This window comes from Convolutriloba macropyga, chromosome 4 (genome assembly GCF_964194025.1).
Source record: "Convolutriloba macropyga chromosome 4, txConMacr16.3, whole genome shotgun sequence".
Classification (NCBI taxonomy): domain Eukaryota; kingdom Metazoa; phylum Xenacoelomorpha; order Acoela; family Convolutidae; genus Convolutriloba; species Convolutriloba macropyga.
Genome location: NC_134471.1, coordinates 29,036,270 through 29,058,658, shown reverse-complemented (window position 1 = coordinate 29,058,658; position 22,389 = coordinate 29,036,270). Strand labels below are relative to the sequence as shown.

The window sequence follows — 22,389 nt, the reverse complement described above, 5'->3', positions numbered from 1 at the left end:
CTACCTTAACCTTACCAACCTCAACCTTACCTACCTCAACCTCACCAATTTTACCTACCTCAACCTTACCAAGGGGTTTATGACAATACACATTCTCCGGAATGTTGTTAAGATGATTGACTAACAATGGCATCAAACTCTTGCAAGTAAAGTTTTTGAAGCAGGCTGTATATGTCAATCCGTCCAAGGTAAAGATCTGAAGAGCTGAGTTGAAGTGACTGAAATTCAGATGCTATTGCAGCTTCCGACTTTTTCTGTTGACATCTTTTTGATGATAGGTTCCTCTTCTGTGAGTAGCATTTGGTATCGGATTTGGTTGGATCTGTTCTGCTGGCAATGGTTTTCTGGCTTTGTTGTTTGGCCTTCTGAATAAATTTCTTGACATAACAAAAAATTCGAACCTGTTTTCCAAACGAGGATGTTCGATGAATTAGCTGAACTATTGAGTTGTTCTCCTGAGTAACAACCATTGTTGTTTGCTTCAGTGTTTCTCCTTGCACTTCGTTGTTCACTGCATGCTGATGTTCTTCAATTGATTCCGACTTTGGCCAATAATCTTGGCTTTTTTCTAGCCAGCTGGGTCCATTCCATCAAAGGCTGTGTTTGGCTAAGTTTGCGGCTGAGATTCCTAGTGATGCGCAATCGGCAGGATTCTCCTCCGTCGGCACGAAATTCCAATTGCTGGATGGAATGAGGTTCTGAATTTTTGCAACACGGTTGGCAACGAATGTCTTCCACTTTCTTGGAAAGTCTTGCAGCCAAGCCAGTGTTACCGTTGAATCTGTCCAAGCGTACACTTTTGGTGTCGGGAAACGTTGATCGTTCAAAGATGATGATATCGCTTCCACCAAATTTGATCCAAGAAGTGCTGCACAAAGTTCCAACCGGGGAACGCACAAACTCCTTATTATTGCAACTCTGGTCTTTGCTGTCAACATCCTTGTGTGAACTGTTCCGTCGAAAAATTGTCGTATATACACAACTGCGGCGTAGGCTGTAGTTGATGCATCACAGAAGACATGAAGTTCAATGTCCGATGATGCTGGCGAGATTGAAGCTACCTTTCTGGGCAGTGTAATAGTTTCCAATTCCTTCAGTTGAACTCTGAGTCGGCTGTACTGTTGCTGAAGGCATTTCGACAAAGCTTCGTCCCATCCAAGTCGGTCCATCCAAAGCAGTTGAACAAAAGATTTGAACTGAATTGTTGTAGGTGAAGGCTATCCCAACGGATCAAAGAGCCGTGTAACTTCTGACAGTATTTCGCGTTTTGTAGATGGTGTCTTTTCGTCTAGTTGTGCTATGAAACTGAAGTGTTCTGGATTTCGGTTCCACTTGACGCCTAAAGTTTTTATACGTTAGTCGTCGCTTTTAATCGTCATCTCGTCGGTAGTTTCTCGAAAGTTTGCAGGTAGTCTTTCAACAAGTTCTGTGTTACTTGAAGTCCACTTGCGAATCTCAAACCCTGTCTTTGAAAGAACTGCTATGATTGAGTCCTGCAGTTTCATTGCACTTTCCAGATCGGGTGCTCCTGTCAACAAGTCGTCGACGTACATGTCTGTCGTGATTCCTAGCTGTAAATTTTTGTCCGTAACATCTTCCGCTAAAACTTGTAATGGGCGAATAGAATGGAACGCTGATGATGCTATTCCGTACGTGACACGTGTCATCCTAAATGTCTTTATATCTGTTGAGTTCGGTTCCTTCCAAAGTAGTCGATGATAGTCCTTATCTTCGGTATCCAGTTGCACTTGTCTGTACATTTGTGCAATGTCTGCTGAAAGGGCTACAGGATACATACGGAAACGGATCAGGATGCTGAATAGATCTTTCTGGATCTTGGGTCCCACCATCAGTCTATCGTTCAAAGAAATTCCACTGGTAGTCTTTGCTGAACCATCAAAGACTACACGCAGCTTCGTAGTTGTACTCGAGTCTTTGAACACACAGTGATGGCTGAGATAATAGCTTTTCTCTATTGGCAGTAGCATCTCCTTTGCTGGTACTTCTTCCATGTGTCCTAGTTTAATGAACTCATTGATGAACTCGTTGTATCTTCTGTACAGATCAGGCTGTTTTTGAAGTCTATGAAGGAGACTTCTAAGTCTTCGTCGTGCTTGGTGCTGGGAATCCACCAGTTCTCCAATTTCGTTCTTAAACGGCAGTTTTACGATGAACCTTCCTTCAGGGCTTCTTCGTATGGTTGACTTGAAGTGTTCTTCACATCTTCTTTCTTCGTCGGTCAGATGTTTAGTTGCAGGCACTTCCTCGATTTCCCAAAAACGCTGCAAACTGTCGTCAAATGATGACACAAAGTAGGTTTGCAAACTGGAAGAATTGGAAGTTTGCACGTTTTCGCGTCCAATTACTAACCAACCGAAAACTGAGAGCCGATAAGTAACGGGGATGTTTGGTTCTTTCAGTCTGTTGTTCCCAATCATCAAGTCCTCGTAGTGTCCAGCTCCAATGATTAGATCAACTTGGGCGGGCTTGTTAAAGTCGGGATCAGCCAACTGTAGTTCCTTTACTGTCTCCCAATTGTCTGTGTTGATGTACCGAGAAGGTAAATCGTTTGTCATTTTCGTTAAAACTGACGCGTCAATGATAATTGGTGTTTTGTTTTTTGGTTGAAAGCAAAGGTCAACAATTCTGCGATTAGTTGAGCCTTCATTTCCCCCGAGTCCAAAAACACGAGTATTGTTCCTCTTTCTCTTTAGTTGAAGTCTTTGTACTGCAGCTTCAGTTACAAGATTATTCTGAGATGCAGAGTCCAGAATTGCTCGCAGATATACTATTTCTCCTTGAACATTAACAGGAACAATTGCTGTCTGAAGAAAAATTTCCTGTGTCTTGTCTTCATGGGTGAGGGCTGCTGTTATCCTTTGATCGATAGTTATTTGTTCTGCATTACTGCTGGAGGCTCCAGATGAAACCTTCTCCTGATCTCTTGCGTTGGCTTTGCGGCTGTTTCCAAACGAGTTTTTCAATTGATTGACTTGATGCGCATCTTCTCGATGCAACAACGTGTGATGCTTTTGTCCACATTGGCGGCACAAAGAACCATCGCAACTCTCTGCTCGGTGTCCTGGTCTTAGACAATTGAAACAAAGTCCTTTGACTTTCATCAGCTGGGCTCGCTCCTTGACACCTAAACCTTTGAACTTACCACATTTGAAAATTCTGTGTTCCTCTTCACAACATTCGCATTGCTGATTCGTTGTCGTAACATGAGTGTGAAGTTGTCTCTGTGGCTGATTTTGTTGCGTATGCGATCGTTTTTCGGTATTTGATGAACTGTTGCTTGGTGCTGCTGACTCCAACGCTTGAACACGTTCCTCCGGGAATGTCTTTAGTTCCTGATAGGTCTGTAGTTTTCTTCCCTTTTGAAGAAAGCTCCCAGAACTTTTGTGTTTCGGTGGGCAGTTTTTCTGCAATCAAGTAGACAAAAAAGGGGTCCTGATGCTCAACTGGTTGTCCCATGTTCCGAAGAGAAAGTCTGTGCTCCTCCATTGTGTCGACAAGTTTTCGTAATTCCCGTGTGTTTTCGTGTGAAACTGGTCGATATGAGACAATTCCATGGATGTGGGCTCGAAGTATCAATCTCCTGTTGTCGTATCGGTTCTGCAAAATTTCCATTGCAACATCGAAGTTGTCGTCGGTGACTGTGATTGAAGTTAACATCTTCGAAGCTTCTCCCTTCACTGCTGACTTCAGGTACTGTAATCTCAAACTGTTTGTCAACTGATCGTTCGTTATCTATTACTGCTCCCTTGAAGCGATCATAAAAAGAGATCCAGTCCAAGTAGTTTCCGGAAAAACTGGGCAAGTCGAGCTTTGGTAGATTGATGTTCTGTATTTTCCTCGAAATCGTGGTGCTTCCGGCTGCAAATGAGCTCTCTTGTGACGAGTGTCTTGTCTTTCGCTGAACAAACCGATGAACATAGTCGATGTTTTGGCATATCTTGTCATCATACTCCTCTGTCTCAACAATTTCATCGTCCAAGTTGTCAGGATCATCAAAAAGAGACTGAATCTTTTGGTTCTGCTCAGATAGGAAGGCTTGCTTCTGCTTCAATAGTTCAACTATCTGCTGCAGTCAGATAAGGTCGTCTTCATTGATAAGTGTAAACGGTTTGTTCATTATGCCGTCTGCTTCATTGTAGAGTTTCGTTGCAACTCCTCTGTGAGCCCCACGCGACTTTCGAAGAAGTTCTAGATTTTGTGCCATGTTTCTGATATGCTGTTGTCTCACTGTTCCTTGCTTTGTTCTTGATGCGGTTCTTTAGTTGTATTCTTTGGCTGTATTCTTTGTCTTAATCTGTTGTTGTAAATCTTTTGTGGCTAAAAGCTCAGAAACAAGTTAAAACAGCGTGAAAGTTGTAAATATAGGGTTGTATCTATCCCCCCCGCAAAAGTGCGGCCAATTTTTACGCGCGAACTTAGTCTTAGCACTTCAGGGGGCAAAGTAAGCTGACAAAAACCGTCTTCTCGATGAGAACTAGAGAGAGAGAGAAATTGACTTCCCCTGAAGTTTTTCAAAAAAAATATGCAGAATCTTGAGTATACAGTTACCCCACTAGATATCCTCTACCGGTTCTCTTGGTTAGGTTAATCAACCTAGTTATAGAAGTTAATCAACTTGAATAACATGTGGGGGAATGGTGGTATCTAGTGGGGGGTCCGCTTTTCAATTTCCCTTTAAGTTTCCCCTTTTTAGGTTATCAACAATTTTTTGAGAGAGTGAATGCTTTGGGTGCGTAATGCTTCGACTATTTTATCCTTAACCTATTTTTCGGCGGACCATTAAATGTTGCGTCGCAACACTTATTTTTGTTGATTAGACTTGCTTTAAACGCTTTAAAGACTTAAATGCTTTATGCTTAAGAAGAACTCAAGCTCAAAAGGAAACAAGTGTTGTTGATAAAATCAGATGAAATTATGATTTCTTGGTTCAAGTCACGTGGTAATTTAATGTTGCGTTTGTTGAAGAAGTCATTTTGAATTGAAGTTTTGAAGCTCTCGCAATATGAAGGTCAAAAGGTTGTTAACCACAACACTCTCTGACATTGATTGTTACAGACATTGGTTTCTACCACCATTTTAGTAGCCTCTCTTGTTTGATAGAGAATGTTCTAACACAATGTGCAATTGCACATTGCGTTAAAACAATCTCTATCAAACATGAGAGGCTACAAAAATCGTGTCAGAGAAAGGCATTAAATTAGAGGCCATAAACTCAGAAAAACTAAAGCAAATGAACTTTGGGTGTTGATTTCTTTGTGTACGCATTCTAATTGACGCTTCATTCGAACCACTTCGTTACAATGAGCTTTGTTTTAATGTGGTTGTGCAAAATTATCAGCTGTTACATGTCAAGAGTCCGACATCAACCCAACAGATTACTTGGAAAATTTCTGCCAAAACATGATCATACCAAAACATGACATAAAGCTCAAGCAGACAACTACCCAGAAAAAAAGAAAACATTAGAAGAATTTCAGGAGAATCTACACCGAAACAACAACAATAAAAAAATGAAAAGAAGTCCTGGAAACAAAAGCAGAAACAACCAGAAAAACTTGGAAATCATGAAATCCAAAAATCCAATTTAATTACATCTGCGAAGAAAAACCTTCTCTCTGCCACAAAAGAATATGAAGGGCGAAAAACGTGAAAGTTTCAAAATGTGGAAAAACTGTACGCTTGCAGAGAGTATGCAGAAGTAACAAAACCAAAAACAGACAATAAAAAAAATACTTCCTGAAAAAGACAGTTCAGTAATACAAACAGCGGAAAACAAAGCAGTTACGGACAGTAAACCACAAACTAGCAATTTACAAACAGCCACCACAGTATCAACTAACAACTTGCAGAGCGATTTAGCAGAGTAGCTTTAACTCCAAAAAATTCCAACCCGAAAAACAGGATTGCGGGAAAAACAAAAAGCAAAATTTATATTGAAAACATGAAAAGATTGGACACGGTATCGAGGCTCAAGACAACCCAAAAACATTTGAGATTAAGCTTTGGTTAAACGCAACTAAAATATGTACCAATTTAGAAACAAGAAGTCAAATATCTTCTTGCTTTTAAAAGCAGGAAACAATTTAGCAGAGGATTCTGCCGTTTTGTAAGGACAGAAATTCATTCCAGGAAATTGTGAAATTCATTCTTGAAGCCATTAAATTTTATAGAAACGTTATCTTCAGAACTAAACTAAACTCAACAATTAAGCCACCCAAAGGGTTAATAAAAGAACAGAGGTATAAAAACATAAGCAAATTGCGACGATCGAATGTTAGTAGAATATAAGTAGACCACGCGCACCAAATAAAAAAAGCAAATAAAGTAATTAAGACAAAACCAATACAAACGACTATCGAGAAAAATGACTAGAAAAGTACTATAAAATTTACTTAAAAAAAGAGTAGGGTTGTACGCAAGATGTTTGAACAATAGCAAAGTGAAAAGAAACCACAGAAGTAAAATACCCTAACAGTACAGGCCGCCAATTTTCTCTAAGCCCGAGAGCAGGTCATACCAAGGCATTTTCGAATAAAACACTTGTTGTAGATTCTGAGACATTATAGCTTAAGCAACATTAAGAGTTGATTTCCTTGTGCACATATTGTCAAGTTTAGTTGCTCCGACCAACTTTGGTGGGCGGAGGAACTATATACTCATATGGGTTTTTTTATTCAGTCAATTTTGGCCGATCGATATAATCATTGTAGAGAGTTGTGAGTGATATCATTAAAAACCCATCCAACGTAGATTATGGAATTAAAAAGATTTTTTAGAACTTTGTTTATTACAGAGAATTTTTTAGGTTTAAAAATTTGTGAATAGAAGACGATATCCCGTTATTTTTATTCACATTTTTGATATTGTTGACCTATTTTTATCACTTTTGCTAAAATATGTCAAAAGTGTTAACGTCAAAATTGTATGTTGTGTTGATGAGCTTATCTTTCAAGATTGATGAGTGTTGCTGAATTGGTCGATCCGAGTTTTTATTTTACGCTAAATTTTTCAAAATTCAGACTTTCTTTGTCAAAACTGGGACCATATATGCTTTTTTAGCCCGTTTTTTTTACAATTTGCTGGAAGCAGACACCCTAAAACTGTAAAACTGCGGCCAAATTTTTTTAAAGCTCAAAAAGAGCGAGTTGTACTCCCATTGGCTTCAAGAGTCTTCTGGAATTATAATTTTGCCAGTTTTCTGCAAATTTAGATTAGATATTTATACAAAATACATATTTTGTTTTTGATATTCTGAAATTTTTTGCTTAAAAAATGGTCTATTTTGCAATCATTTGAACAATTGAGTGTTTTCTAAGCCGCGGAGCAATATCTGGGCTGATCTTGATCTCAACATGGATCCTTACGTTATAAAAATCTTTAGATTTTAGTGGGGTGCGGCCTTTTTCAAACAAATATTTCCGCATTTGTAGTTTTTATGTAAATACTGACAAAAATTTCACATCAGGGCTCAATTATTGACGGAAACTATTTACGTAAAAAAAGAACATTGGTCATTTATTATGGTTTCATAGTTAAGCTCATGGTTTTTACGGCTCTCTGATCAATTATTTTCGTAAAATTTTTATGGTTTTCTTATGTTTTTCGTTCATTCGTTATGCTTTCTGTAGTCCAATGACTTAATGTGCCCAATCAAAGATCTAAATGTATTTTTAAGAGGTTTTAGTGAACCTAGACAATGCTTTCAGTTGTTATCTAAGGTCTCATATGACTTTTGTCGAATTTTTCTGAACCTCTGGCGTAGTCTCAGTAAAATCAGACAAAGTCCAGACCTAAAAATGTCAGAAAAGGTTTTATATTTAATTTATCGGTTCCCGGTTGGTTGCATGTTTGCTCGTTTGGTTATATGTTTTGAATGAAAGCTTTGACCATTTAGTTTAATAAAAAAGTTTGAGATTTCTATACTGTTAAATGTTGCTTTCTATGAAAACTAAATGAATCTTTTTTTGGTCCGAGTCGATGCGTATTGGTTTTAATTAAGTTTAATCTATTTGAAATTGGTTGTTTTAAGAATACAAAGGTTTATTCCAACTTCGCCCAATTTGCACTTATATGTGGACCTATTACCCAGTCTCATTATTGACAGGTCTTATATCTTATCTTTTGAGGTACAGATTAATTTTTGAATTAAGGGTTGATCTGATTCCATATTAATTTTACCATCAATTGTTTTTTTAAATAGACATCAAGGATTGGTCGTAATAAATGTTTGCTATTTTTATACCTTTCTTGTCTAGTTTTCATTAATGTCAAGACTCATCTGCCTTTTAATCCAGCATTACTTTTTTATTTTGTTGTTTGTTGAACGATATGTGAATTTTTGGAAGTTTTCTTTCTTTCTCTTTTGGTAGACAATCGAAAAAATACGGATGAGCCGGGTCGGAACATAATGTGCGTACGCACATTATGAAAAAGTTCACAGCTTTAAAACAGGCGTACCGGAATATTTTAATTCTTTTTGATGAAATTTTTATGCACTTGGGCTGCGGCAAAATTCTCTCGCAACATTAGGTGGACACTTTTTTGTCAAATTTTGCTTATCTTTGTCTCTCTTTTTGTTGTTGAACGATATATACTTGATAGCGATAGGCCTTAAAGGCTTCTGCAGGTTTTGTAGTTGAACCAATTTAAAGACTTCAATATAAAGCTGTTTGTTATAATAACTTCAAATAAGCTTTTTTAAAAAAATATTTTTTTCAACGGTCTTCTTTTTGCTTTTATTTTTGTCACAATGTAACTCAATCTCACTAATGAAATTTTCAACTACTTTTGTTGATTCCAACATTGTTTTCTCGTTTGGTTATATGTTTTGAATGACAGCTTGGGCCATTTGGTTTACTAAAAAAAATTGAGATTTCTATACTGTTCAGTTATTGGGTTTCTCTTTGATGTCACTTCCACCTTGTCCTTTTATACGGAAGACCCATTGATCTTTAGATGAGAAGCCAGTGAAGATTTACAGTTCTTGCAGATAGCATCTTACGATTATCGTGCCTTTAATAATGTGCCTTGACTTAGTCTCATTAATAACAGGTCCAATTGGCTTACTGAGGTGTTGCAACTTATTGCAGCTTTTTTTGTTGAAATCTTTTTTTTCTTATTTTAAAAAAAAATTGTCTCAAAATTTTTTTTTTCGATTTTTGAGCGTTGCCATTTATATAAATATTTTTTGGTCGGTTTGTAGCTTAGTCTCATTAAAGACAGGTCACAACCCGTTTTTATTGAGCTACAATTTGTTTTTGTAACGGTCTAATTTTCAACATTTGGTTTCACGGCTCTGTTACTACTGTTATTATGAGAGTTCAAAAAATGTTTGAGATCTTTAAAGACAGGTCTCAATTGCTCTCTATGGAGATATGAATGAACACTTTAGTGATTTCTAAAAAATATAGTGATATTAATCACTTTAAAATTAATTATGGTAAAATTTCGAAACGTATTTTTGAACTTCGCAAATTTTCGCTCCTTTTTGTCGAGCTGTTACCCAGTCGCATTGAGGACAGGTCACAATATTTTTCTAATCAAATATAAGTTAATTTGTTTTGCTGAGTTTTTATCTGATGGAATTTTGATTTTGTACAATATTTTCAATATAGACATAAAGTTTTGGTCGTAATTAAAGCTTTTGTTTGATTTTTATTATTATCTCTTCTAGTAGTCCTATTAACAACAGGTTTCATCGTCCCTTTAGCGTGGCATTATTGTATTTTATTCGTTATTTATTTATTCGATATGTATATTTCTGAAAATTTCCTATCTCGTCATCATTTGGTAGCTAATTAGCTCAAGAAATTCAACGTTTGCGACAATTTCTCAACTTTTTCTTGTTAATTTTAATTGATTCTTTTTTGCTCTTGCCGTTTTTTTGTAGCCGGTTTTTACGGGTCCTAATTGCTTCCTATGAAAATTAAATGAATCTTCTTTTTGGTCCGAGTCGATGCGTATTGGTTTTAATCAAATTTAATCCATTTGAAACTGGTTGTTTTCAAAAATACAAACGTTTATTCGAACTTCGCCCATTTTGCTCTTATTTGTGGACCTGTTACGCGGTCTCATTTTTGACGGGTCTCATATCTTATGTAATGAAGTACAAATTATTTTTTGAATTGAGGTTTGATCTGATTTCATATTAGTTTTGCCATCTAATGTTTTTTTTAAATAGACATAGAGATTTGATCGTGAATGATGTGGATCTTTACTATTGTTTGAGATTGAACATCAACCAGGTCGAGACTCTTGCTAATGATCTGATCCATCCGCACAACAATCAGTCATGATCAAAAATTAGTTCGCTTTTCAAACTTGCTCGTTCTCGGCGTGGCTTGTTAATGATAAGACGCAACCTCGTTTATGGTAAGACTTTAGGCACATTTTGAAGGGAACGTGTCCATGTAATGAGAAAGACTTTACTGATACCCTTTTGTTTTTATTCATTCACAACTGATATTTTTTCTTTTTTAATGAATACACAACCGTTTTTTTTTTACAAAAGAACAATTTAAACCAGCAAAAACTCCTTTTTCAGGTGTCTCAAAAATAGACGGAGTGGAGGATTTAATATCGCTTTGTCTTTATTGAAACTCCAGTTTTTTTTGTCAGTCAGAAATTCAAAGTATTTTTTTAATATCGAGAACAGCGGATGCAAATGTTCTGTAGACTTTGTTTTCTGGGTTCTCCGAATCGTGATGTGATAATCAACGCACATCTTGACCTGGTTGTATGATGTGTTCTCAATAAGAAAACGGGAGGAATGATTCTGACCTGAAGTGACGTTGACTTGTATCATTTTTCCCAACTGCATTGAGTTGCTGTACTGACACAGAAACAGCTTTGCGTCCTCTAAAACACCGCAGATTAACTCAACAAACTGGGACTCACACTGCATTGATTTGATCACGCAAAAATGGTTACAGGTTCCAGGCAAAAAGACGTTTTGTTCTACCAGGTGAGAAGATTAAGAAGAAATTGATTTGTCAAAAATCATCACTTTATTGCTTTTCTCACATGTAATCAAAATGATAGCGTTATCAAAAATTATAGCGCCTCTGAGTAACCAGAAGTACCGGCAATTACTTCAAAAAAGCAGACTTTTCTATCTGCCACTTGTTACTATTTCGAAAAACTACCAAAGCAATAAGAGAATTTAAGTGATTAATATTAATAGTTTTTTTTCTGCTATTTCTAATAGCATACTTAGTGTTCACTAGATTCCATAGGGTTATTCAAATTGTCGCTCTAAAATTTCATCATTATGATGTATTTACACCAGGGGAGCGGAGGGGGGGGGGGGGTAATGTAATACTTCAATAATTCTTGGACTGTTCCTCACAATGATTTGTGAGTACATTTTTGGCTCATAATTATGTAAGAAATGCAAGAATTTTTGACAATGGGTGCTAAATGGTTTGAATTACAGCTAATAGGCTGATAGCAAAAATAATAGCAAAAATATGAAAAAATTGCGGTTTTCAGCGCGCTTTTGTACATAAACACAACGCTTTTCAGCGCATTTCAGTTTCAACTGAAAATAAACTGTACACCTTGGTGATGGGAAAAGACAATTGTTGGTCACCTGGTTTGAGATTTTCTATCCTCAAGTTTCCATAGCTGGGTCCCTTTCTGTCTATGATGGAATATCTCCTCAGTTGTTCAACTGTTGCATTCGGGTTGTGTCTTATTGGTCTGTCTGGGTACATGTTTACTATGTTCTGGTCCACCTCAGCGCCCGGAAACTGGCCCTTCTTCAGCACTGAAATTTCACTTACTTTCATTACTTTATGATGTTGGGTTTTCCCAAGCGGAATAAAAAGCGTTTTTAACTAAGTATAAAAATTAATTTGTCAAAATGAAAGAATAACAAAAATGATATTTTACGGTAGAACTTAGGGATTTACAGGAGAGATCTGATTATTAGATCAATATGGTGATTTGATTTTGGGGATGAAAAAAGGCTCAAAAATCAGCTGTATATATACCCATTATCAGTGCGAGAAAGTCAAGATACAAAACTAATCTTAGCACCATGACTGGGGGTCGCAAGGGCTACCCAAAATAGTTTGCGTCTGCAAAATTTCTAGAAATCAGTTGCAGGGATACCATAGATCGTATGCATTTACACTTTTCTAAGAATTCGTTCACATTTCCGGTGGTATCATAATCATTCAATACATGCTGGGAAGATTTTACAAATACATGCTGGGAAGATTTTTCAAAAAGTCTCATTCTAACAATAGTTATCTAGATACACCAATTTGAACCGAATACTGATTCTAAGCACCTTTAATTGACGATTCATTTAGATAAACTTGTGACTAGAATCAATTTTGCTCTTGTCTTTGTAATCTTGTAAGGTAAATTTTCTTTCTAATTCTCACTAAGTTCAAGACTATAGTTTGATTGATATCCTAGCACATGAAATGTTTTGAAATGATACTTTTTGACAAAAGAAGGCACCTGTGCATACTACACCACACGAGGACTGTATGGTGTTGCTTTAATCGCAGACGTGGTGAAAAAGTAGTGAAAGTTATTGTGCAAATAACCACAATTGATTTCTCCTGTTTTAGACTTGTTCTATCTCAAATTATTATTCTCATATATTTCTTAATTAAGATGATGCCACAACACATTGTTGATCATCCCATTAACTGGTGAGGATTTTTTTCAAACATATGGTGCTTTGGCCCTCTCAGTTCATTACGAAAATTATCTGGAACCTTCTCTTCAATGGTTCTTGCAAGGGAACATAAGAAAATTTTATTTGCTCTGGACGAAAACAACAAGATCTTATTGCCTATAGGTTATGTCTATTACTGACAAGGAGCTGCATATTATATATTAGGATTTGCACAGTGCGCTATTATGTGTACAAAACTACCTATCCCTGCAGGCAAATATGCAGCGCAATTAATATCACAATTAAATTCAAGGATTACTTTGTCTGTTGAACGTTTTCTTTGGTTTCAATTTTTTTAGGTTTATACGTCTCTTGGCCGCAATTGTCGCTTCCACTTAATGACCAAAAATCTAGAGCTTGCCAAATAGCAAGAGAATATAACAAAATTCTTGCAATAATTTTCGATAAAAAGAGAAAATTCGACATCATCAAACGTAGCAAACTAAAAAGTTAATTACATATTTTAGTATCTTACAAAAAAAGCGTTCCGGGGCTGAAGAACTTTGCCAAAATTATCTAAGATAAGTGATAACTAGCGTTGACAAGTCAGAAATTCAACCGCAATTTTCTTACATAATTTTGCGATACATGCGTTGAGTTGTACTTTTCTAAGCGTTTATCTTGCATAATTATGCGTTTCTAAGCGTAGATCTCACATAGATTTGCGTTTCTGAGCGTAGATCTTACCTAATTTTGCGTTGAATTTAGTTTAAATCGTACAAAAATTCAACGCTTAGAGCTCTGTTTGTGCGACTCGAACCACTGACCTCCTTCGTCTTTGTCTCCTTTTACCACCACGGTGCACACTTTGCCATCGTACCTGTGTACTCTCAAGAACCACCTTCATTTTTATGATGCGTGAAATCAACGCTAAATTCAACCCAAAATTAGGTATGATCAACGCTAAATTCACCGCAAAATTATTTTAGAACTACGCTAAATTCAACGCAAAAATTATGGAAGCTGAACGCTTAAATAAACGCTAAAACGCTTTGGAACGCAACATTATGTAAGACCTAAGGTAAATTCAACTTAAAACTACTTAAGATCTACGCTAAACTTAACATAAAAGTTATGTAAGGTGAACGCTAAAATAAACGCTGAAATAGGTAAGATCTACGCCTAGGAACGCAAATTTTTGTAAAATCAAATCTTAGAAACGCAAATTTGCATAAGGTGAACGCTAAAATGAACACAAAATTTTTTAAGATCTACGCTAATCTCAACGCAAAACTATTACGCTAAAACTAAGGCTGCAAATTTTGATCTCATAATAATTCAACATCGATCTAATAGCGGTGTTGCGTGATTTAATGCTCTATGAGATATGAAATTCGAAATAACTTAACTAAAAAATAAAGCTAGCAATGGACTAAAAGCAAAAAAAAACCAGAAGACCCAGAACTGCTGTAGACATCTGGGTGAAAAATTTATTCAAGTTATTGGAAAACTTGATTTTGTTGGCTGAAATATTGGGAATAATAGTATTAATTAACTCAATGCGTCATGAAGTTTTTTTGAAAAACAAAACTGCTTCGGTAAAATCTTTTAAATCGTCCCTATTTCTACAAAAGTTCAATTAAGTAATATATTTGCAATGATCCCACCGTTAAAAATTTGGAGAGTAATGCATGTTTTCTCCGGAATTAAACAGTAGATATTGGAAGTGATCTTCATCCCAGTGAAACCGAACAGACATTATATTAACTTTCATGCAAATTCTTGAGTGGACAATTGGAAAAAACAATTTTATCAGGAGAAAAACTAAATTTAACAAAAACAAAATTTGAAACAAAAAACAACATGTCAAGTTTTAATACTTAATCTCGAACAGCAATGTCTTCCAAAAAACACGTGGCAACTGTTTACATTCGATTAGATTTTAAATTTTCGACTTCCACCTATTAATGAGTGCCGGAAATAAACAAAGTGACGTTTGCACTCACGTATAAAATTAAATTGAAAAAGCAAAGTTTGAACAAAATTAAATAGAGTTTACTTAATGTGTAATCACCCGGCATATTACAATTTTAACGTTCAGGTTTGAAGAACCATAAATGACCTCAGAGCAAAGCTTATATGATGAAACAACTATTTTGTAAAGAGAGATTTGCATTATGGTTTTTTTGAAAAATTTTATTGCTAATATTTTAAAAACGAAAAGCAACCTCACGTTAAATTTCGAAAAATGACACAATAAAGCACCAGCACAGAGTCAGAGTGTTGAGTATGGAGCAGCTTGGATGAATGTCTAACACGATTGTTTTCGAGTAAACAGGACAATATCGAAGCGTAAATATTTCAAAGTCTCCTTTTATTTTTGATATAAACTTCAAAAATCTTTCCCTGTCAAATGGAAACTTCCACATTTTTCATTTTTGCCTCCTCGAAAGCCCATTGGACATGTCAGAAAAATGATAAACTCGATTCTAAGCAATCAAATTTAACCAAAAAACAATTGGATGAAAAATCAAAACTAGACAAAACTCAACAATTCTCAACAAGTTTTGTTGCATCAATTTTGTATATGTAATGGCTCAAGAATTGAAAAAAAAATTGAGCATCAAATATTTACCAAAATTTGCTAAGCAGATTGTAGAGCCAGGCAACAAAAACATCAGAGCTGCCAAAACGAAAAATTAATTTTCCTTGTTTTAAATAAACAATAATGTTCAGTCGTATAAATTCTTAGCTATGAACTCCAGCCATTGGTAGGTTTCCTTTAGGAAATTACCGCAATCAACAAAATCTTTCGGTACTCAGACTTTAAGAAAACGACAGGAGGCATCTAAGATCAAAAATTAGCCTGAAACAATTACAGATTTTTTAACAATTAAATAGTATCAAAGTAATCAATACCGTAATTTATAAAAAAAAAGAGACATGTATTCTCTTTATACTTCTGTTTGAATTCAACAAGACGTATTGGTACTTACTAACAAAACCCCATAAGAACACAAAAGACAAAAACTTAATAAAAGAATATATTGAACAGAATCTTTAATGGCCAACAGACCAATTCAGACACATGTATGATTAAGTGAGACAATGACATCGCCTTTACTAAACTCGGTTGTTGAATTTTCGCAATTTAATCTCTGATAGGTTCATAAAAAAGAGTTCATTTTGACGTGTGTTTTAAAGGAGTTCATTATCAGTGAGGTCAATTGTCACAAGAATGAACTACTGAACAGGTGGAACAACAGGCATAAAACCAAATCTAATAAAAATTTCGCAATATGTAAAAAGGCAGCTTTATCATGTTAACAATTAATTTTGATCAAATAAAAAATGAGATCTAGAAATCAATATCTATGCCATTTTCCCAGTTAACTTCAAATCTTAAAGTCTGATATGCGACATTCTGATTTTTTTGTAACTTGTTTGGCTCCTAATTAATTGCATCTAGACTCTTGAAGCTCAACTTCGGTTTATAATTTAGTGCAGAAGTTGAAAAAGTTTGACCTCTCCACATGCTAACTCGTGAGCAAGGTTTGTCATTTTTGCACTGGAACCTAAAAAACTTTCTCTTAAAATTTAGATCAAATCATATGATCCCGCAGGTGCAAAAACAAAAAAAAACTGAAAAACCTTGAATAATACACCAAATTTTCGAAAAAATTGTGTGCTAAATTTTGAAAAACCAGATAAGACCTCATTGTGACTCCTCAAAAACTGAAACCAAAAAACAAAAGCACAGAGCAATTTGTGAAGCGGCTAGGACATCATGCTAATGAAAATAAATTATAAGTTGTCTAGCTAAAGTGTGGTCCATTTTCCCCCAAAATCTGGTATTAATTTTGAATTAAAGTTCAGGACCGTCCGCTGTCAAATCAAACAGCACTGAATTTTCATTTAAGTTTTGTTAGAAAACCAGTTTGTCCTGCAAGCTATCGGAATAACTGGTAAGTCCAACAACAAGCAATCAAATTTAACAAAAAAAACAAAGGGGTGGAAAACCAAGTGTATAGAGAAAAATTTATGAAATCAAAAGGCGACATTTTTTATCCATTCATGACTAGATGATAATTCAAGGGGAAAGTTAGATTTAGGTATGCCTTATTCTTGACTTATGAAAAATTTTTTGATTGATTTTTAATGGGAAGGTAATAAAAATAGCGACATAAACTGTCAGAACCAAAATGTTATGCTTTGAAAATGTTCAGTGTCGAGTCATAAAAACCATTAGCTATGAGCGCCAGCCATCAAAAAATTCCCTTATTACACTACTGAAATCATTAAGACCCTTCGCTTTCGACCCAGCAAAAAACTACAGAAATAACATCTATGGTCACAACTCAAAACTTTGCAAAAATTTCACTAAATACAATAGTTTCAGAGTAAGGCCATAAACTATATTTTAGGAACATTATATAGTTTAGTTTAAGCTTTGTCAGAACTTCAATGAGGCCTGTTAGTTTTGAGCCTCAGTAACAAAACCAAGAAAAACAAAGAAATTGACAAAAACTGAAAAGTGTCAAAGTCAACAAAATCATTAGTTCCGCAGAGGCCAAATCGGACAACAGGGATTATTTGTCATTAAAAAGGTGCCGGGCATTTAATATGCTTTGACAGAAAGTTAGGATAAAATTTAAAACGGATATCAAATGGCCGCAGAAAAAAAAAACGAGCAATTGGCTCTAAATCCTAAAAATCTATATCCAAAACTGTTTTATTCTAAGAAAACCGCAATGAGACAAAAAAAACCTCAATGTTACTTTAGAATTAATAAATTAATTAAATATTGAGTATGTTAACACATATAGACAAAGAAAAGTAATCAAAATGCAATTGAAATCAGTTTGAAAAGTGAAATTTTCAAAAAGCATTTAAACCTTGATAACTTCTCGGAAGAGACAAAATTTGAAAAAAGTTTTTTTTAAAATTTGCCGTCTACGCTTGACGAGCTTTCTGTGATAACCCTCAACTCTCTACGATAAATGCATCGATTGGGCGAAATTGGTTGAACAGAAAACAAATTGAGCATAGAGTTCCTCACTTTGTAAGCAGGGTCGGAGCAATTATAAAATTGGCTATGGAATAGACGCTTTTGCTCATCTGTATTATCAAAAACTCGCCATATTAATTCAAGATCTTTGGTTGACAAAATTAGTCCTCTTAAATAGTCCGCTGAACAATAAAATAACAGTATTCCAAACTTGCTTTTCATACTAGAGAAAAATTGAGAATTTGTTGTTTAGTTGTTCATTTCATGTTGAAAAGATGATATATTCATTATACTTCCAAGATTTCTAGATGTAAATATTTTTGTTGCAAGCATATTGCTTTATTTTTTATGCATATTACTTATATCTTGGTACTGTAATTCAAAGAAAACATTCTTTTTTTTCTGCAAAGTGGGATATTTTATGTTAAGCCTTGACATCTATAACCCAACAAGATATACGAAGCTTTTATTGCCGTTAATATGTTTCTATATATCACCATGTGATGTATAAATGATAATAGGTTGGGAGTTGCATTTGTATATGCACTCAGGAAGATGTCTAAGCTGCGGCTAAAAAATCAACAAAAAATCATCAGCAAATATCAACATGAAATTAACTGTTAGTAATGTGAGGTGAACTAATACTCAAAAGGTGTTTAATTCACTCTCATAAAATTCGGGGATAATGTCAAGCAGACTTTAAAACGCCATTTTCACTGAGCAGAATCAATTCCCGGGAATGTAAAGAATCGCTCTTGCACTTATTAGTAATATGGGTACAAAAATATTTTGAGTTTTCAAGCTCTTCTGTCATATTTGAATGCTCAGACTTTATATCAGATGATTTGGTCAAAATTAAAATTTCGAAGGGTGATGGTTAAAACATTTGCAACATTCAAACTATATCTTTTTTCTGAGCAGTCAAGTGACTTTTTAGACATAGTTTGATTAGGATATGTCAATTGATGGCGTGCAAAACCACATTTACTAGCTTCTGGTTCTAAACTTAAAAGAAAAATTATAAATTTCGGGATCATTGCTCAAGCTGAAGTCTTTTTATTTAAAAAAAAATTGACTGTAATCGTCATTTTTGCACCATAAGAAAATATTTTGAAACCGGAGGGAGGGTAAAATAGAAAACAGTTGCCCCAAAACAAAACCGTCTGTTTTAAAAAATTGTATGAAACAGATGAATGTTATATATGAATATTTGACTTTTATCGTACCGATAAATTTAATTTTGTAATTTTTTTTTCTTTTTGATGCATGATTTTTAAACCAACTCAAACCTCTTATCAAGCTTATTATCACTATCACACAAAAATGAGAGGGGGGAATAATTGAGGTCAGTTAGTCCCGTGGTTACTGATGATTAAGACATGGAATCAAAATCAACAGGAAAATTGTTGAAAAATGTGGGCTCTGTAAAAGAACACAGAATACAGAAGTCGATATTTATATTATTCCCTTTTCTCTTATATAAACCCACAAAACACTAAGATAGCCCCGATCGGTCAGAGGGCTGTAGAACCTATACAGCAGAGCTCAGGGACTGCTGATAAAAGTAAGGAGCGAGCGGGGGAGAGAAATGGCGAGGGGGGGGGGTGATTTTTGTATGGAACAGCTTTTAGCTGGCATTCTGAAAACGATGCGCATCACCGATAAATTTGACTTCTGGGACCGTTTATTCACCGGCCGAGGCGATAACGTCTGTGCTTCCCTCTTTCCTTCCCCCTTTCCCGTTCCCCTCCACTCTTTCTTTATAGAGTGTGCACCTAAATGGCCCACCACTCACATTCCCACACTCACTGGCCCCCCTTTTTTAGCCGATAGTTAACATAACCGATTATGATTCGGCGTACTAACAAGCTGTTCGGGGAAAATTCATTTTGTTTTTTGATTTTAGTGACCACAGATGCTATGCTTCATGAGAGTTGATGATGTTTATCAATTCCGAGTTTATATCAGTCGAGTTTACAAACGCAAATATCATTTTTTTCAAAGTTTAATAGTTGGATGTTTTAACTTTTTTCTAAAAAATATTTCGATATTAGTATTGAATATCAGAAAATGTTACTTGCTATGTTATCGAAGCTATCTCAATGATGAGTTTTCTCTTCACTAATCAATTATAATTTTTTTAGAAAACAAATTTTTTGCATGTTTGGAACTTCTGTCTCAATGGCTATTATATTCCTTGATTATTGATTTTAAATCTGTCTGAAAACTTTCGGCTTCGCGGAATATCGGTTAGGTGGGTTTTCCTCCCTTAGTTAGCATCATCTCATTTCAACAACAATCTTCATCTATACACTAACTATATACTTTCTCTATAACAACTGAGAAAAGAAGGAAAAGTCAAATACCGATACAGCAGCAGCTAACTGACTAACGCCATTCCCAATCTAAGAAGGAGAGGAAAAGCTACATATCAATGGAGAAATGGAAAAGGTAGAAAGATCACAACATCCTTTAACTTTCTCCGCTTTTTACCCCCATTTTGTAAGACCCAACTAAGTTCTCTCTTATTTCAGTGTTGGGATAATCGTATTCCCCTTGGTAAACCAAGCCATCAAAACCAATACTTGCTCCCAATTCTCCGCTTATATCCATAACCATAACCATAACTAACTGATTTTATAACTAACTTGCCGTAACTAAATTTCAGCGCAAAGCAACTTTTATAAAGACTATACGTGTTCGGTGCTTGGGCTATAAAATTTAAGACTTGTTTGATGTTTTGAAGTCTTCAAAAAAATTCTGAGGTATTGCGCAATTTTGCAAACACTTCAAAATAATGCAAAAAAGTTACCAAAGTCACAGAAATTTTGCAAGTGATAAACGAACCCACGGAAAATGAACGTAATTTAGGGTCAATAAACTCGCTCAAAGCACTCGTGTAAATATGTAATAACAAAGCCAATCGCCGTTTGATGTGCGTGATGTCCAGCAACTTTTCCAACCCAGACGTTCTCCGATAAAGCTCGACCAAAGTTCCAAACTTTACAGTCTAGCGCCCCTACTAAATGGAACTTGAAATAGCTTAACACAAATTCCACAAAACGGCTTATTTTGTGGAATACGGTGACATATTTTGTCATCATATTCCACTTTTCGGGTTTTGTGGAAAGCGAGAGCTCGTGACAGTGGAATATAAAGACAGTTATTGTTACCATGTTCGACAATTAAGCATGTGAGCATGTTTTTGCAAATAAAATTTACCTATTGGTGGCTAAAATTTATCTATTGGTATCTAAAATTTATCTAGGCATTGATGTGGCTAAAGCAGCGCTAATCCAACTTCAAAGCCAGTTGTAATTGTCGCCCAAATCCGATAATTCAATTTCGAATACTGAAATAATTGCTTTTATATTAGCTGTGGAAATTTTCATACAGGTGGATTTTAAGAAATTAATAATTTTTGATCACTTATCATACATAGGTTTTTCTTCTCAAAAATTAAAGAGGCAACTACTTATTCTTCACAAAATGAATGCCCAGTATTTTTTAGTCTATACTAATTGTTTTACCTTTTTTACAATTAGTCTTCATGAAATGGCTCTGTAGAATCGTAAAATTGTTATATCGGTTTTATCTAAATACTCTAACTGAACTTTATAATTTTAACTTCTATGAGAACTATAATTAAAACACAGAATCGCCTTTTGTAAACTAAGGCATGTGCTTGTTCTCTTTGATGAATATATATATATATATATATATATATATATATATATGTATACATATATATATATATATATATATATATATATATATATATATATATATATATATATATATACATATACATACATACATATATATATATATATATATATATATATAAATTTATATATATATATATATACATGTTTAATATATGTTTATATATATATATATACATATATATATATATATATATATATATATATATATAAACATATATTAAACATATATATATATATATATATATATATATATATATATATACATATATATATATATATATATATATATATATATATATATGTATGTTTATATATGTATATATATATATATATATATATATATATATATATATTTAAATATATATATATATATATATATATATATATATATTTAAATATATATATATATATATATATATATATATTTAAATATATATATATATATATATATATATATATATATATACATATATAAACATACATATATATATATATATATATATATATATATATATATATGTATATATATATATATATATATATATATATATATATATATATATGTTTAATATATGTTTATATATATATATATATATATATATATATATATATGTATATATATATATATAAACATATATTAAAACATGTATATATATATATATATAAATTTATATATATATATATATATATATATATATATATAAATTTATATATATATATATATACATGTTTAATATATGTTTATATATATATATATACATATATATATATATATATATATATATATATATAAACATATATTAAACATATATATATATATATATATATATATATATATATATATACATATATATATATATATATATATATATATATATATATATGTATGTTTATATATGTATATATATATATATATATATATATATATATATATTTAAATATATATATATATATATATATATATATATTTAAATATATATATATATATATATATATAT

The 22,389-nt window shown here is 33.8% G+C and overlaps 1 protein-coding gene across 10 annotated transcripts in view; it reads right to left on the bottom strand.

Annotated features, from left to right (window-relative positions):
• The window catches only part of LOC142338368 (uncharacterized), a 131,915-nt gene that overhangs the window by 23,571 nt on the left and 85,955 nt on the right, over window positions 1–22,389 (bottom strand). For all 10 annotated transcript variants that reach the window (XM_075388088.1, XM_075388083.1, XM_075388080.1 and 7 more), the window contains exons 4-5: window positions 11,612–11,788; window positions 10,801–10,878 (exon numbers count right to left, since the gene is read on the bottom strand). In XM_075388088.1, coding sequence (XP_075244203.1) covers window positions 10,801–10,878; window positions 11,612–11,788 — 255 coding nt within the window. The remainder of the gene's footprint in view (window positions 1–10,800; window positions 10,879–11,611; window positions 11,789–22,389) is intronic.